Source organism: Euphorbia lathyris, chromosome 3 (genome assembly GCF_963576675.1).
Source record: "Euphorbia lathyris chromosome 3, ddEupLath1.1, whole genome shotgun sequence".
Lineage (NCBI taxonomy): Eukaryota > Viridiplantae > Streptophyta > Magnoliopsida > Malpighiales > Euphorbiaceae > Euphorbia > Euphorbia lathyris.
In genome coordinates this window covers 91,843,836-91,863,052 of record NC_088912.1, presented here as the reverse complement: position 1 = coordinate 91,863,052, position 19,217 = coordinate 91,843,836, and the positions used below count along the sequence as shown (strand labels likewise).

The following is a 19,217-nucleotide window of genomic DNA, read 5'->3' as shown; positions in this document are numbered from 1 at the left end:
ATTAGTCCCTAATAAAATATGTTAAAGAACAATTAAACGGATAAAAAAATAAATTTCTAAAAGGTAAAATTGCTCCTAATAAAACTTCTGGCTACAAAGTTTTGGAAAATAAGTAATAAAATTTTTTCCTTGTTTATATATCCAGAAACATAAAAGAAAAAAAAACTGCATAAACTAGAGATAGTAACAAATAAACGGAGAGTTATTTACATATTTTTATCTCATTGAATATTAATATTTGATAGAATGATTAAACCATTAAAAGTGATAAAATTTAGAGACCTTATGATTAAATAGTGGACTGATTAATAGGTTATGTAAAACTATAGGGACTAAATAATTATTTACCCATATAAATAAATTTATTTTTATTTTTTTAATATTTAATTGACATTCGGTCGGTTTCGATTAACCACAGTTTTTGAAATAAAAAACCGTAACCGTAACCATTAACCCCTATTTTTAAAAATTAAAAACCGCACACTAGTCCATCAGTTTCGGTTAACCTTGTTTTCGGTTTGGTTTTTCGATTTTTTGGATTTTTGTGTGCACCCCCTACTTAACGCTACCTAGACCGCCTTGGCGGCGCTGAAGCAACGATGAACAAAAGTTTTTTTTATTGTGAATTATTTTTTTACTTTATTATAATTCACTTTTGAGTTGTTTCAATGATATAGTTGATGAAATGTTGATGTTTTTACATTTTTTAAGATATATGTTACAAATATACACGTTATTTTAAATTAAATAATTTTATATTATTATTTTTAGATAATATAATTTTCGGGACTAAGACTTTGTTGTTGTTGTATTTTTAGATAGTATAATATATATTTTAATTGAATTTATATAACAATTTATTAATTAAAAAATACAAAATACAAATCTAATTAATTCTTAACTAATTTCTGATTAATCTTCGAGGACCCTATCCACCTGACTAGTAGTGCATAACGTTTTTTACAATATTGATTTTAATTAAGAGTATTTAAATATTATTTTCTCATTTTTTTTTTACCAGTCTCAGTTGTCTAATGAAATAATTTATAGTCTCTTTTATCCGTAAAATACACTGCCGGATCAAGTATGAAAAATCAAGTAAATTTCGTACTTAGAAGTCCTTATTGCATGGTAAATGAAATTGAGCTTCTCCACTACCGTACCTTAGAAGTCCTTATTGCAAATTGTTATGACAAATTGATCCTTATTGGAGAATTTCTTTTGTTGGGGTTGTTGTTGAATGATTCAAGTGGTACTCAAAATAAAAACACTTGATTTTGGTAAATGGTTAAAAGTTCCTCCCTAGACTTTGAATTTTTAACTCAAACTGTTGAATCAAAAAGATTACACCGCTATGAATGCTCTGAGAGACGGGATAGATAGCAATTAACAACTTTTTCTCCATCCAAATAAAGTACTCTTATCTACCGTTTGAAGTAAGGCGTTATAAAAACTAATTAGCTATTGTTCAAAATGACACCTCACCTGTAATACCAACGTGTAGAATTTCTATCACCAATCTTACATTTGAATAGAAAAATTCTACAAAGGGTTAGGATTATTATTTGTCCAGTCTACTAAGATGATGTCACACATCATCTTCATTGCTTATGTTATCAACATGTAAAACTTGTCTAAAAGACACGTTTGATTCAGCTCTTAGCTAATAGTTGTTGCGGTTGCGGTTGTTGTTAGCTGTTTGTTATTAGCTGTTTAATTATTAGTGTTTGGTAAAATTATATTGAACTGCTGTTCAGATTTAAAATGTCTAATATAGACATGTTGTAATTAATCAACAAAAAAAATTTATGTTTGTGATCTGTTACTAATGATGATAAAATGATGCACATTTGAAGTGTAGATGACAATATTCATGACCAAAAAGACAGTTTGATGAATTATTTCTCAAATTGACCAAACTAGGAGTAAAATTGCTATTGGCTGTCAACGTTAGAGGTATAATTGCACAATTTTAGACATTAAGGGCTCGTTTGGTTCGCGGAATAGAGGGGGAATAGAATAGCCTATTCCTAAAGAATAGTTATTCCCACCTTTGGTTGATTTTTTTTTATGGAATAGCTATTCCATGGAATCCCTATTCCTTGATTTCATGGAATAGCTATTCTTCAATTTAGGTTAGGAATAGTCTATTCCTAATATTATATTTTTGTAATTTACAAAATTATCCTCCATTAAATCCTCAATCTTCTCTCTAATCACTTTCCCAAATCTTATAAATTTTGGTCAATCCATAATTTATATCATATAAAACGTGAAAAATGGAAAAATCACGAAAACGTTAAAAAATGTAAAAATACGAAAAATATGAAACACGAAAAATGTGAAAATGTTACAAACACGAGAATATGCAAAAAAATAAAAAACGCGAAAAACATGAAAACGTGAACAAATGCGAAAAACACGAAGACGCAAAAAAAAAAGCAAACACACGAAAAACACAAAATAGGAATAGCGCGAAAAAGTGACAAAACACGAAATATTAAAAAACGTGAAAAATAAAAACACGAAAATGCGAAAAAATACGAAAAATGCTAAAACACAAAAACGTGACAATATGTGAAAAACATGAAAATGCGAAAAACGCAAACAAAACACGAAAACGTTAAAAACACAAAAATATGAAAAAATACGAAAACATGGAAAAACGTGAATAACACGAAAAAGTAACAAATACGAAAAATACAAAAACGCGAAAAAAACAAAAAGGGGAAAAACCGAAAAACTAAAACGTGAAAAATCGAAAAAATGCAAAATAAAACACAATAACATGACAAAACGTGAAAAATACGAAAACGTGAACAAACGGAAAAAAAACAAGAAAACTTGGGAAACACGAAAAAACATAAACAAACGTTATAAACGCATTTTTCATATTTTTCGTGTTTTTAACACTTTTTCATGTTTTCGTGTTTTTCGATTTTTTCACGTTTTTTATTTTTTTTTTCACATTTTCGTGTTTTCCACTTTTTTCATGTTTTTGTGTTGTTTACGGTTTGCACATTTTTTGTGTTTTTTCATATTTTGCGTGTGTTTTTTTTTTTGTGTTAACACGTTTATATGTTTTCGCGTTTTCACCCTTTTCCACTTTTATCTCATTTTTTTCTTTTGTTTTTGTGTTTTTAATGTTTTTTTTTGCGCTTTTACATTTTGTTTTTTTTACCTCTCTTTTTTCGTGTTTTTACAATTTTTCCGTTTTCATGTTCTTATTGTTTTTTCGTTTTTAATGTATTTTTCGTGTTTTTTTCGTCTTTCGTGTTTCCCATTTTTCTATTTTTTATATATTTTTTAAAATAATATATATTAAATATTTGAACAATTTATAGTAAAAAATTAAAATTTTAAAAGAAATAAGAAATTACATTTAAGGATAATATTGTCTTTTTAATAAAAAAAATTATCTATTCCATTCTACCTTATTCCACCAACCAAACATAGGAATAGTAATTCCTAAGAATTTCTATTCCATTCTTTGCTATTCTATTCCTTTGGAATAACCATTCTATTCCATTCTATTCCATTCCTTTGGAATAACCATTCTATTCCATTCCATTCTATTCCGCGAACCAAACAGCACCTAAGGGTAAAATTGCCCCTAACTATAAACGTAAGGAGTATTTTTACACTTTATCCTATTATAAAATAAAAAATATGTTACAAATTAATAAAAATAATCTATATAAAAAAATAAAAAATTTATTGAACGCAACAAAACTTTATTCTTATGTTGTAGAAATATAAATAATGTTAAAGAAGAAATATATTTTTGTGGAAATAAGTAGGATAATTTTATAATAACAAATAACTACGAACAACTGTTTACGGAGCTTTTCGTGAAAAGCTCCAAAACTCTGCAGTTTTCTAGAGAAAATGCTAAACGATGTAGTTTGGAGTGAAACGCTAAACGCTTCTCCGAAAAACTGAAACAAACACCGATTAATATCTATTTATATGCAATATAATCCACATTCCAACTCAAACTCAGTGAAAACTAATCAACAAGAAGTGATCAGAAATGAATATCCTCTCCATATTACTATTCATCATCTCTTTATCTATTGATTTTTCTTCTGCTCAAACCATTGAAACAGATAAACAATCACTGCTTGCTTTCAAATCTCAACTTAACCTCAACAACCCCAACTCTCTATCTTCATGGCAACAAAACTCCTCCTCCCCTTGCAACTGGACCGGCGTCTCCTGCACCAAGGACGCCGGCCAAAGAGTAGTCTCCCTCAACCTCTCCAGTTTCGGACTTTCCGGCACCATAAGTCCTCATATCGCCAATCTCTCCTTCCTCACCTCTCTCCACCTTCAAAACAATCAACTCTCCGGCACATTCCCCGACCAAATCTGCAACCTTTTCCGATTAACCGTTCTCAACTTAAGCTCCAACTCCTTCCAAGGTCCCCTACCATCCAACATAAGCAACCTATCGGACCTCCAGTTCCTCGACTTATCAATGGACATGTGAAGGACCCAAAAGACGGGTTACCAATAACAACAATCAAATACGCGGAATACCAATAACAATACCACAAGGATTAATCTAACAAACAATCAACCAAAGCACAACCCAAGTCCAAATCAAAATAGCAACTATAACCACAAGAATGGAAATCCAAAACCACAATCAACAACACAAGATTTATACGTGGAAAACCTCTTCGGTGTGAAGAGTAAAAACCACGGGACGTTTGAGGAGTCCACCCTACTTCTCTTATTATGATAAAATTGAGGGCAAAACAAACCCAACAAAGTCTTACAAAAGTTTTATAACCCACCAATAATCATGAGACAATAAGAGATTTCAAGAAGTAGACAAATACCAAGAAAGAGAAGAAATCAGTCTACAATCTGCCCCAACTCCGAACAGACCTTCCCGACCTCCGAACGATAATCCCAACGGTGAGAACAAGGAACAATATGTCTAGAAGCTCCTGTCCAAAAATCGTGACGATCCGACGGTTCAATCTCTGGGAATCGACAAAAACGTGAACTGACCTAAAGAGAGAAAGGCCAAATCCGAAAATCTCTTTTGTGTGTGTCTTTTCTTCTTCCTTCACTTATATTAAATGAATACAACTCATTCCAATAAATACACATTAATATAGCTTCTCAAAGAAGCCAAAATTAATATTAAATGGACCTTAAATATGGGCGGGACCCATAACAATCTCCCCCTCCAGCCCATCACGGAGAGAAGAAAAAATCAAATTCTTCAACGTTTGAATCTCATCCCGGAAAGCTTATTACAAAGCTCAAGCTTGCTTCCGGGAACCACCTTGGTTAACATGTCTGCTGCATTTTTATCTGTGTGGACTTTCTTTAACAACAATTCTTTCTCTTCAATCACATTCCGCAACCAATGATATCTAATATCAATGTGCTTAGTACGAGCATGATACATGGTATTCTTGCTCAAGTCCATAGCACTCTGACTGTCACAGAATGTCACATACTCACATTGCTTCAAACCCAACTCTTGAAGGAACCTCTTCAACCAAATCATCTCTTTACATGCTTCCACAGCTGCTATATACTCTGCCTCAGTAGTAGACAATGCTACACACTTTTGTAGCTTGGATTGCCATGAAATGGCTCTCCCTGAAAATGTAAACACATAACCTGAGGTAGACTTTCTATTATCAAGATCACCAGCCATGTCTGCATCTGTATATCCCTCAAGAATCGGTTTGCCACCTCCATAACACAAACTCAATTTGGAAGTACCACGCAAATATCTGAAAATCCACTTAACAGCTTCCCAATGAACCTTACCCGGATTAGATAAGTATCTACTCACCAAACCAACAGCCTGTGCAATATCTGGTCTAGTACAAACCATAGCATACATCAAAGAACCAACAGTAGATGAATAAGGAACAGAAGACATACTCGTTTTTTCTTCATCTGACTTAGGACAAGCTCTATTACTCAACTTGAAGTGAGCTGCTAAAGGTGTATTAACAGGCTTGACATTCTTCATATTAAACCTTTCAAGCACACGTTCAATATACTTTTCTTGTGATAGCCACAACTTTCCAACTTTTCTATCACGAACTATCTCCATGCCTAAGATCTGCTTAGCTGGACCCAAGTCTTTCATGTCAAATGACTTGGACAAATCCTTCTTCAAGTTGGAAATCATCTCTGCATCTTGTCCAACTATCAACATATCATCCACATATAAAAGAAGGATAATAAATTTACCTCCAGGGAAATTTCTAAAATACACACAAGGATCTGCTGAAGTTCTATTATAACCATTTTTTGTCATAAAAGAATCAAACTTCCGATACCATTGCCTTGGTGCCTGTTTGAGCCCATAAAGACTCTTCTTCAACTTGCAAACAAGCTTTTCTTTTCCCTTCTCTTTAAACCCTTCAGGTTGCTCCATATATATCTCCTCATGCAAATCACCATGTAAGAAAGCAGTTTTCACATCAAGCTGCTCCAACTCCAAATCAAGACTTGCAGTTAAACCCAAAATGGTTCTTATAGATGTCATCTTGACAACATGAGAGAAGATCTCATCAAAATCAATGCCCTTCTTCTGATTGCAACCCTTTACCACCAATCTGGCTTTGCGCTTCACTATCTTGTCACCATCTTTCTTGTTCTTGAAAACCCATCTGTTTTTCAAGACCTTCTTGCCTTTAGGAGGCTTCACAACCACATATGTCTCATTCTTTTTCAAGGAATCCATCTCTTCCTTCATAGCATCAAGCCAAAGATTTTTGTCTTTACTAGACAACACTTCTTCAAAGTTCTCTGGCTCCCCCTCATCAGTGACAAGAATAAACTCTGAGCTTGGATATTTTGTAGAAGGTTTTCTTTCTCTAGTTGACCTTCGAACTGGTGCTTCTTCCACCAAAGGAGCTGGCTGCTCCCCCTGCTCATGAACATCCTCTATATCATTCTGATCATCGTGTGGAACATCATCAAATTCTGCTACACCACCACCATCATTATCAAATTCTGGTGCATCACCATCTTCATTTGGTTGTACCTCCTCAACACCATCAAGTGTTGCTTCAACATTCTCATTTGTTGGCTGCTCAACAGGAATAGGAATAGAAACAGAAGACACATCAGTAGTATCAAAAGACAACGTAGGAGTAGGATTGTACCTTGTACTTAGAAGTTCTGAGCCCATTTCGTGCTCAAAGAATACTACATCTCTGCTTCTCACTACCTTCTTCTTCTCTGGATCATAGAGTCTAAAACCATACTCCTCATCACCATAGCCAACAAATACACAAGGATTAGTCTTGGAATCAAGCTTTGATCTCTGTTCTTTCGGCACATGCATGTATGCCTTGCATCCAAAGACTCTCAAATGTGAATAAGTAGGATCTCTACCCTTCCATGCTCTCTCGGGTATCTCAAGGCCAAGAGGAATTGATGGTGAACGATTGATCAAGTACACTGAAGTATTAACAGCTTCAGCCCAAAATGTCTTTGGAAGATTAGACATTCTAAGCATACATCTCACTTTCTCCACAATTGTTCTGTTCATTCTCTCTGCTACACCATTGTGTTGAGGGGTGCCGGGCACAGTTTTTACATGTCTAATGCCATGGTGTGAGAAATAATTCTCAAATTCTTTAGAAGTGTACTCACCACCATTGTCAGATCGAAGACACTTCAATTTTCTTTCTGTCTCCCTTTCTACCATGACGTGAAACTTCTTGAAAGTTTCAAACACTTCACTCTTTGTCTTCAACATGTAAACCTAAGTTCTCCGAGTAGCATCATCAATAAAAGTGACAAAATATTTACTGCCACCAAGAGACTCCACCTCTAAAGGACCACAAACATCAGAGTGTATCAACTCCAACTTTCCTTCCTTCTTTATAGACTTCTTAGAAAAGGAAGCTCTATGTTGCTTTCCTGCTAAGCAATAATCACAAGGGTCAAAAGAAACAGATTTATCAACAGGAATAAGAGATTTACCTGCCAAAAGTTTTAACCCTTTATCTGTCATGTGTCCCAATCTTCTATGCCACAAATTAGGAGAGTTATTTTCTTCAACTGCATTTAGCTCACCAGAACATACATTCATGTATGTTTTATACAAAGAACAACATAAATCACCTCGAGCAACTGTCAATGAACCCTTGGACAATCTCCATTTGCCATCTCCAAAGGTATGTCTGAATCCTTCTAGATCAAGAACATTTGCAGACAACAAGTTAAGGCGTATATCGGGAATATGGGGCACATTCTTCAATATAAGCATGCACCCAACACTTGTCTTCACTCGAATATCACCCATGCGAACAATGCTTGCCGAACTCTGATTTCCCATCTTGACACTACCAAAATCTCCTGCTTTGTAGTTCAAGAAGTATTCCCTTCTAGGAACACAATGATAGGAAGCTCCTGTATCAACAAGCCACTCTGTGCCCGAACCATCAACATGATGACACTCACTAGTTGCACAAATCAAAGAAACACCATCATCACTTTTAGAAGTGACAGCTGCAGTATTTTTGTCATCTCCCTCCTTCTGAGAATCTTGCTTCTTGCCTTGTTCTCTTTTCCAACGGTAGCAATATTTCTTTATGTGGCCTGGTTTGTTGCAGTGATGACATACCATAGGCTCTTTCCCATCTCTGGACTTAAACCTACCTCTTGAGTTACCACGCCTCTTTGGACCTCTACTCTTGCCTCTACCTCTGTTCTCAACAATAAGAGCTTGTGAATTATCAACTCCCATCTCCTTTCTTCTTATCTCTTCATTAAACATACTCTCTTTAATCACATCCAAAGAAAGTACACCATCTGGAGCAGAGTTACTAATAGTCACAACAAGAGTTTCCCAACTATCTGGCAATGAACTCAACAGAAATAAAGCCTGCAACTCATCATCAAGAATAATCTTCATAGTGGTAAGTTTGTTGATTATATCTTGAAAATCACTAAGATGTTCAGAAACTGACTTCCCACTTTTCAACTTCAAATTAACAAGCCTCTTAATCAAAGAAGCCTTATTATGAGCAGTCTTTCTTTCATAAAGACCTTCTAATTTCTTCCACAAATCATATGGGTCAGACTCTTGAGAAACATGGTTGAAAATGCTAATATCAACCCATTGTCTGATAGTCCCCAAAGTCTTTCTTTTCAACTTTTCCCATTCTCTATCTTCCGATGTTTCTGGTTTGACTGGTTTGGACAAACTACCATCCTCTTTGGTTTCTGCATCAATTGGGTCATACAAATCTTTGCAAAATAACAAAACTTCCATCATAGGTCTCCATATAGAATAATTGGTTGATGTCAATTTAACCATGGAACTATTACTGCTATTAGATTCCATAGTTAACTTCAAAATTAACCTTGCTCTGATACCAATTGAAGGACCCAAAAGACGGGTTACCAATAATAACAATCAAATACGCGGAATACCAATAACAACACCACAAGGATTAATCTAACAAACAATCAACCAAAGCACAACCCAAGTCCAAATCAAAATAGCAACTATAACCACAAGAATGGAAATCCAAAACCACAATCAACAACACAAGATTTATACGTGGAAAACCTCTTCGGTGTGAAGAGTAAAAACCACGGGACATTTGAGGAGTCCACCCTACTTCTCTTATTATGATAAAATTGAGGGCAAAACAAACCCAACAAAGTCTTACAAAAGGTTTATAACCCACCAATAATCATGAGACAATAAGAGATTTCAAGAAGTAGACAAATACCAAGAAAGAGAAGAAATCAGTCTACAATCTGCCCCAACTCCGAACAGACCTTCCCGACCTCCGAACGATAATCCCAACGGTGAGAACAAGGAACAATATGTCTAGAAGCTCCTGTCCAAAAATCGTGACGATCCGACGGTTCAATCTCTGGAAATCGACAAAAACGTGAACTAACCTAAAGAGAGAAAGACCAAATCCGAAAATCTCTTTTGTGTGTGTCTTTTCTTCTTCCTTCACTTATATTAAATGAATACAACTCATTCCAATAAATACACATTAATATAGCTTCTCAAAGAAGCCAAAATTAATATTAAATGGACCTTAAATATGGGCGGGACCCATAACAACATGATCACCGGAAAAATCCCCCAACAAGTAACTTTCCTTACCAATCTCAAAGTTCTGAACTTGGGGAGAAACCGTTTTGGGGGGTCAATTCCAGCTTCAATTGGAAATCTTTCATCCCCGGAGAGTTTGATTTTAGGGACTAATTCTCTCACCGGAGCAATTCCGAGTGATTTAAGCCGTCTTCGAGCTCTGAAAATTCTTGATTTCACCATTAATGATTTAAAAGGAACTCTTCCTTCAGGAATTTATAATATGTCTTCTTTGGTTGATTTGGCTATGGCTTCTAATCAGTTGTGGGGTGAAATTCCGAGTGATGTTGGTGTTACGCTTCCGAATCTTTTGGTTATTAATCTGTGCTTCAATATGTTCACCGGAGGAATTCCGGGATCGTTGCATAATCTGACGAATATAAGAGTGATTCGTATGGCTTCGAATTTTCTGGAAGGAAGTGTTCCGCCGGGTTTGGGAAATCTTGCATTTTTGGAGATGTATAACGTTGGTTTTAACAAGATTGTTAGCTATGGCGATAATGGTCTTGACTTTATCACATCATTGACTAACAACTCTCGGCTTCAATTTCTTGCTGTTGATGCCAACTTTTTGCAGGTAAGGTTGTCAATTTGTGTTTTCTCGATTTCTTACATTGATGTTCATATAATTTAGGGATAAGCATTAAATTTGACATTGACATCGGTGAAAAAAATCAGATTTAGCCCTAACTTATAAAATGGTGTAAATTTAACTCTAAACCAGGGGCGTAGATAGGAGGGTCCGGATCCCTTCGGCCACCGGAACCACCTTGATCCCGGGTAGTTTCGCACCGTGTCTCAAACAAAAAATATCGGGGTGTTGAATTAGGCCCCCCAAAACAGCTCATTACGTGATAGGCTTGTCCAAAATTTAAAATTTCAATATTTTGCGCCCATTAGTTACTCTCTAAATCCAATTTTCTAATTTTTTTTTAGGTCTGTTAGACCTCTCTTTTTTTGGCCTTTATAAATCAAAATTTTTAATTTTTTGGCCAGTTAGGTCTCTATAAATCCAAATTTCTATTTTTTTTACCTTTTAGACCTCCCTAAATCCAAATAACTCCGCCTGTGAGGGTCACTTGGTGGCCTTTACAGCCGGTCCCAAGCCCGGACAAAGGAGGAGGGTTGCGGTAGGTTTGTGGCGGCCAGCGTAAAACTTAGTCACATCTTATGACATGAACCATAATATAAATACCGTTGGGGCGTTCCCTACTCAGCGACGCGCTGCACTTCCTAGACCCGGGTGTAGTGATAAATGTGCAAGGTTGCTAGGTCGTCGCCCCGAAGCGGCGCGCCACCCCAGGACCCGGGGGTGGTGTCAAATATGCAAGGGTTGCGGGTAAATAAGCTAGTCCACGGTAATGGTAGGGGTAGGGGTAAGGGTAGTAGGTTACGCTTTGGGACATGGAATATAGGTTCTTTGACAGGAAGATTAGCTGAAATTGTAGATGTTATGAAGAGGAGGAGAATAAATATATTATGCCTACAAGAAACCAAGTGGGTTGGAGCTAAGGCTAGAGAGATAGCTCCTTGGGGTTATAAGCTTTGGTACTCAGGAAAGGATAAGGGTAGAAATGGAGTAGGTATTCTTATTGATAGGGAGTATATTGATGAGGTAGTAGCGGTGTCTAGGAAGAGCGATAGAATTATGAGTGTTAAGCTAGTGATAGGGGATGAGGTTGTGAATGTCATTAGTGCATATGCGCCACAAATAGGATTAGATGTGTCTATAAGACAAGCTTTTTGGGATGACTTAGAGGAAGTGGTGCAACAGGTTCCTAGGGATGAAAAAATGGTACTAGAGGGTGATCTCAATGGACACGTGGGTTCTAGGCGAGATGGGTTTGAGAGTGTTCATGGAGGGTATGGTTTTGGAGATAAGAATGAAGCAGGAAATGATATTTTGGAATTCGCATCAGCCTATGACTTGAGTATACGACAACCCAACATAGAGTAGTGGTGCTAGATTTTCGAAGTAGGAAATGTATAAGAAAACAAACACCTCAAGTAGAGACTAAGATTAAGTGGTGGAAATTGCAAGGGGAGAATCAACAAAAATTTGTGGATGAGATGACCAAAAAAGATATTTGGACTTGCAATATGGATTCAAATATAGATTCGATATGGAATAAGATGGAGCATAGTATAAGGGAAGTAGCGAAGGAAGTTCTAGGGGAATCTAAAGGTAGCATGCCACCGGGTAAGGACACATCTTGGTGGACAGAAGAAGTACGACAAGCAGTAAAGAGTAAGAGAGAATCCTATAAACTATTGGGGAAATGTAGGAGTGACGAGAACTACGAAAAATACAAAGAGGCTAAAAGGGAAGTAAAGAAGGTCATACAAGATGCTAGAGCAAAGGTGAATCGGGATCTGTATACAAGATTGGATACGAAAGAAGGGGAAAGAGACATATATAGAATTGCTCGGATGAGAGATAGGAAGACGCGAGATCTCGGAAAAGTTAAATGTGTGAAGGATGTGGACCAGAAAGTCCTAGTTGGAGATAAGGATATCAAGGAACGATGGAGGTCCTATTTTGATGACTTATTTAATGGAGATCGCCAACAAGATGTTGGAGATATAAGTATCCATCACGATATGATAAATCATGAATGCATGCGGAGAATTCAAAAGGGTGAAGTCAAAATGGCATTAAGTAAGATGAAGTTGAAGAAAGCAGTAGGACCTGATGGCATCCCTATTGAGATTTGGAGATGTTTGGGAGAAAGAGGAATCGAATGGTTGACGACGTTCTTCAACAAAATTTGGAGAAACAATAAGATGCCATCAGAATGGAGGAAAAGTACTTTAATCCCTTTGTATAAGAACAAAGGCGATGTCCAAGATTGTGCCAACTATCGGGGAATCAAATTAATGAGTCACACTATGAAACTTTGGGAGCGAGTGATTGAACAAAGGCTAAGGAGGACGGTGAAGATCTCGGAAAACCAGTTTGGCTTTATGCTGGGAAGATCAACTATGGAAGCCATCCATCTAATGAGACAATTAATGGAGCACTATCGAAATAAGAAGAAAGACTTGCATATGGTTTTCATTGACTTGGAGAAAGCATATGATAAGGTACCAAGGGAAGTACTTTGGTGGGCCTTGATAAGGAAAGGCATTTCGCGGAAATATATTGACATCATAAAGGACATGTATGAGGGAGTATGCACGAGTGTACGTACTAGTGTTGGGAAGACTGAAGAGTTTCCTATTACGATTGGAGTGCATCAAGGTTCCGCACTAAGCCCATTTCTTTTTGCCATCGTTATGGATGAACTAACAAGTTCACTTCAAGATGGTATACCATGATGCATGCTGTTTGCAGATGATATTGTATTGGTTGAGGAGACGAAAGAAGGAGTGGAGATGAAGTTGGAACTATGGAGGCAAACTCTAGAATCTAGAGGCTTTAAGTTGAGTCGAAGTAAGACAGAATATTTGGAGTGTAAGTTTAGCGGCCGTAGGAGTAGGGAGGCAGGGACAATCATCCTAGATGGGAGAGTTGTTCAGGCCTCAGATTGCTTCCGGTATTTAGGATCTATTATCCAAACGGATGGAGAAGTAGATGGAGATGTTGCTCATAGGATTAAAGCTGGTTGGTCGAAGTGGAAGAGTGCTACGGGTTTCCTTTGTGATCCCGGCATGCCTAATAGATTGAAGGGAAAATTCTACCGGACGGCAATTAGACCAGCATTGTTATATGGTACGGAGTGTTGGGCAGTGAAACACTGCCACATCCATAAGATGTCGGTGGCGGAGATGCGTATGTTGAGATGGATGTGTGGTCACACGAGAAAGGACCGGGTGCGTAATGAAATAATTAGGACAAAAGTAGGGGTCACATCTATTGAGAATAAAATGAGAGATAACCGACTAAGGTGGTTTGGCCATGTGAGACGTAGAGCGCTTGATGCGCCGGTTAGGAGAACCGAAGAGTGGCAAAGGGATGTAGTGGTGAGGGGTAGGGGAAGACCTAAGCAAACTTGGAGGAGGGTGATCGAGAGTGATATGAGTTTATTGGGAATTGAGGAAAATATGGTAGTGGATAGGACGGAGTGGAGGGAGCGAATCTGTGTCGCTGACACGACTTGATTTTCACGGTTTTATATGATGGTTCATGTTAGCCGACCCCGAATCATTTCGGGACTAAGGCTTTGTTGTTGTTGTTTTATATCTCCTTAAATCCAAATTATTATTATTTTTTACCTGGTAGACTCTCTGAAATCAAATTTTTAATTTTTTTTAGTTGTTCAACCCTCCGTAAATTCAAATTTTTTTATATATTAAGACTATTAAACGAAATCTAACTTAATTTTGAGAAATTATACATTAATACTTAAAACTTTGTTCTTGACCATTCAAATTATAACAAACATATATACAAAAACAAATTAAGCAAGTTCGATTTAGCAAAAACATTTTTTTTTTTTTTGCGAACGTATATGTAAAATCAGCCCCCCTCAACTAAATAATCCTGTATTCGCCACTGCTCCAACCTATTTTTCCTTTCCATTAAATAAGTGTCTTTAGTGTCTAATTGAGTAGTACCGTCTATTTTTGACACCACAATATGATTTATCCGCTTGACAGAATTATCATTTTTGTTCATTTCATTTCATTATATCTAATCATTTTTGTTCATTTCATTATATCAACACAGACAACCGGTTTTGTCACCCATAAATTTTACCACCTTTATTTGCAGGGAACCATTCCAGAATCTATTGGCAATCTATCAAAGAATCTCATGAAGTTATACATGGGAGGCAATCAAATTTCCGGCCAGATTCCGGCCTCAATCGGGAATCTCAGCAGCCTGACCTTATTAAATCTGAGTTACAATTCAATTACAGGTCCAATTCCAAAAGAAATTGGACAACTAATGAATCTACAGGAGTTGAGTTTGGCTGGAAATAGAATCTCAGGAAAGATTCCAGATTCCCTTGGCAACCTTAAAAGGCTGAATCTTATTGATTTATCAAGAAATGATTTAGCAGGTAAGATTCCCATTACTTTTGGGAATTTTCAGAGTCTTCTTTCAATGGATTTATCTGTAAATAAGCTCAATGGAAGTATCCCAAAAGAAATTCTGAATCTTCCAAGTTTAAGTACTATTTTGAATCTGTCAAACAATTTCCTAACTGGAAATTTGGCAGATGAAATCGGGCTTCTCGAAAGTGTTGTTACTATTGATCTGTTTAACAATTTCTTATCCGGAATCATACCGAGTTCAATCCGAAACTGCAAAAGCTTGGAAAGATTATACATGGCGAAAAACTCGTTTTCGGGACCTCTTCCTGCTAGTTTAGGTGACTTGAAAGGGCTGGAAATTTTAGACCTTTCTTATAATAATCTTTCCGGGTTCATTCCCGATGAGATTCAAACACTACAAGTTCTTCAATCCTTGAATCTTTCGTTCAATAACTTGGAAGGAGAAGTTCCTTGCGGCGGATTGTTTACGAATTTTTCTAGGGTGGAATTCGAAGGCAATCCAAAGCTTTCGGTTTGTTCAGGAAACGGGGGCGACAAAAAAAAGCCTGTCAAAGTTTATATAATAATTTCCGTCGTTGCAATAGTATTAGCAATATGCATTATTGTTGTCTATATTTTGTTCGTAAGGCGAAGGAAATCAAAAATTGCTCAGTCTTCGAGCTTGATGAAAGAGCAACATCAGATGGTTTCGTACCAGGAACTTCGTCAGGGGACCGGAAACTTTGATGAGAAGAATTTGATAGGGAAAGGGAGCTTTGGGTCAGTTTACAAAGGATTACTTGGAGATGGTTCTGCTGTAGCAATCAAGGTCTTTGACGTCAACCGGACAGGATCATTGAGAAGTTTTGCGGCAGAATGCGAGGCTCTGAAGAGCGTCAGACATCGGAATCTTGTTAAGCTGATTACTTCTTGCTCGAGTGTTGATTTTAGAAACCGCGAATTTCTCGCTCTGGTTTTTGAGTTGCTTAGCAACGGAAGCTTGGAAGATTGGATCAACGGAAAGAGGACGAAAGAAGATGGTGACGCATTGAATCTTGTCGAGAGATTGAATGTGGCAATCGATGTCGCGGGCGCCATTGATTACCTACACAATGATTGCGAAACTCCTGTCGTTCATTGTGACTTGAAGCCTAGCAATGTTCTTCTGAATGATGACATGACTGCCAAGGTCGGAGATTTCGGCCTGGCTCGTTTGCTGATAGAGTCGACGAATGATCAAATCTCGAATAGCTCTACCAATGTCATTAAAGGCACCACAGGTTTCATACCTCCAGGTGAGTACTTTGAATTGAACTAGTTCAAAATGCTCATACAAAAAAAAAAAAAAAAAAACTATCCATTGAATTAGTGACCAAAATTATAAGACGAAAATTTCTATCAGTTTATTATTTGCGTCGGTAATTCAGTCGAATCCTAAACAGCTTAGTCATTAGTGACCAAATACTTATTGGTAATGCTTAGTCAATTAAGAAGTTGGTTAATTTCAAATAAATGTCCCGTGGTTCACGTTTTTTTAGATCAGTAGCTGTGGTTTTTTTTACAAACCGAACCTATGGTTTGAAAATTTTTCATTTTTTATTGACTTTGCCAAATTTGACCAATAACGATCTCAAAATGAAAATTTTAAAAAATTAAAGTTGTTTACTATTATATTTACTATGGAACCACATTTTTTATTTTTCAAAATCATCATTTTTGTAGTTTTCTATCTCTGAACATTAACTTTATTTTTCATAAAAAAAAAACAACACCTAAATGACCTTAAACCTAAAAAGTTGAAGAATTAAAGTTGCTTAAAATATCATTAAATTTGTTATCCTGAGGTCGTTACAAATTTGACAGATTCAAAAAATAAAAATTTTACAAACCACAGGTTCGGTTGGAAATAAAAAAAAAACCTACAAGTACAGATCTGCAAAAACATGAAACCACAGGGCATTTATTTGAAATTAGCGCTTAAAAAATCTGTAGTTTTTACACATTTTCATCAATTGGCTCCCAATTATTTTGTTCTGGCTCTGCCACTGCTTACGAACCCAATTAATCATGTTGCAGAGTACGGCCTAGGCGTGAAGCCGTCGACTGGTGGAGATGTGTACAGCTACGGAGTAATGTTGTTGGAATTATTCACCGGTAAAAGTCCTACGGATGATATTTTTGTGGGAGATATGAATCTGATTAGTTGGGTGAAATCAGGTTTCCACACAAATATTTTACAAGTTGTTGATCCTGAGTTGGTGCTACTTATGGAAAATAGTAATTATGATGGAAATTGTGAAGTTTCAAAAATCCATTATGATTGTCTGATGACAGTAATTGAGATTGGGTTATCTTGCAGTGCTGAATCTGCAGATGGTAGAATTAGCATAAGAAATGCCCTTTTGAAGCTTCAAGGTGCTAGAGATGAACTTATTAAGAATATTGATAATTGTTAGATTATATTACCATAATGTAGTGAAACAGATTAAATTTTGGCCTAATACATCGGCAGTTTCCTGAATTTGTCCACAAAACTAGATTGGCTTCCTGAACTTTGTTAATGTCTCACCAGATGCTTAAACTTGCTTATTTCGTATCATTGGTTCCCTAAACTTGTCCATAAAAGTAGATTGGCTTTCTGATGAGACACTTGCATAGTTCAGGGAGCTAATCTACTTTTATTGACAATTTTAGAAACCGGTGATACGAAATAAATAAATTTAAAAAACTAGTGAGACACTAACAAAATTTAGAAAGCCAATCTATTTTTTATGACAAGTTTAGGGGGACTTGCGATATATTAGCTCTTAAATTTTGTTTTATAGTTACTGCTTTGATAGTTTGCTTGTTTTTGTAACGAATAAAAGATCATTTTGTTATTGGTTTTCATGCTAATCGAAGGTTATTATGTAAAAAGAATAAGGGGCGTTTGGTTCGCAATAGGAAAGGGAAAAGGAATCAAGAAAGAGAAACTAAAGGAAAGGAAAGGAATTGGCATAATTCCCCTATGTGTTTGGATATGTTTAGGAAAGGGAATGCAATTCCACCCGATTCCCTTTGTGGATGTTTGGTTCAAATAGGAAATCAAAACTATTTTTTTTAACTTCATATATAATAATAATAAAATTCACCTCTTTTACTATAGTTTCCATAAAACGTGAAATAACTTCGTATATAATCACAAACAATCCAAAACGTCACTCACTTAACAAAGTTCATACAAATTAAAAAAAACAAAAACAAAAGCCAATAGTCTTTACCTAGGAAAGGGAATCCAATTCCCTAATAGGTCAAGGGGAATGGGCTAAACTAAAGTGAGGTAAACCCATAACCTAAAATGGGTAAAGGGAATGAATTTTTTTCCCAACCAAACAAGAACAAAGGGAATGAAACCCTCTCATTCCCTTTCCCTAAAGACCCCGAACCAAACGCCCCCTAAAGGGTTTGCTTAAAAAAATTAGACTGCAGTGTTTACCTTTTAAAATTACAAATGACTCCTTATTTTTTATAGTGTATTCAATGACCATCTAATCTTATCCAATTACATGCAGTAATCTCATTTTTTTGTTTGTCTAATTGCATTCAATAACTTAAAATGTAAACTTCATCTTAACTTTCAAGAGTTTCTAATTATTTGTTAGCTTAATTATAAATAGACGCTATGTGGTTTTACGGATTTGTAGATGGGTATATGTGATATTTTTCGTTACAAACACAACCCTGTAATTTGCAAAATTTTCATTTTTTATTGACCTTACCGAATTTGACTGATAACGACATCAAAATGAAAATTTTCAAGAATTAAAGTTGTTTAGTATCATATTTACTATGGAACCAAATTTTTATTTTTTAAAATCATCGTATTGGGAGTTTTTTCTCTTTAAACATTAACTTTCTTCCCTCATAAAAGCAATACCTAAATGACCTCAAACCTGAAAAGTTGAATAATTAAAGTTGCTTAAAATATTATTTAACTCTTGAAAATTTTCATTTTGACGTCGCTATCCAAATTTGGCAAAGTCAATAAAAAATGAAAATTTTACAACCCACAAGATTGCGTTTGTAAAAAAAATACCACAAATACCCATCCGCAAATCCGTGAAACTAGAGGGCAACTATTTGT

The 19,217-nt window shown here is 35.9% G+C and overlaps 1 protein-coding gene across 1 annotated transcript; it reads left to right on the top strand.

Annotated features, from left to right (window-relative positions):
• Positions 1-4,033: 4,033 nt before the first annotated feature.
• On the top strand, positions 4,034-17,550 carry LOC136222777 (putative receptor-like protein kinase At3g47110). The gene is made up of 4 exons (XM_066010501.1): positions 4,034-4,486; positions 10,086-10,691; positions 14,829-16,389; positions 17,171-17,550. Exons 1-4 carry the CDS (start codon positions 4,034-4,036, stop codon positions 17,548-17,550), a joined length of 3,000 nt encoding a protein of 999 aa, XP_065866573.1.
• The last annotated feature ends 1,667 nt before the right edge of the window (positions 17,551-19,217 follow it).

What these genes read in the sequence shown, in the direction of transcription:
- LOC136222777 (XM_066010501.1), top strand. Translation starts at nt 4,034, where the DNA reads ATGAATATCCTCTCCATATTACTATTCATCATCTCTTTATCTATTGAT. An exon ending in TCCTCGACTTATCAATGGAC is followed by an intron (nt 4,487 to 10,085) that starts ATGTGAAGGACC and finishes ACCCATAACAAC; the next exon opens with ATGATCACCGGAAAAATCCC. An exon ending in TTGATGCCAACTTTTTGCAG is followed by an intron (nt 10,692 to 14,828) that starts GTAAGGTTGTCA and finishes CTTTATTTGCAG; the next exon opens with GGAACCATTCCAGAATCTAT.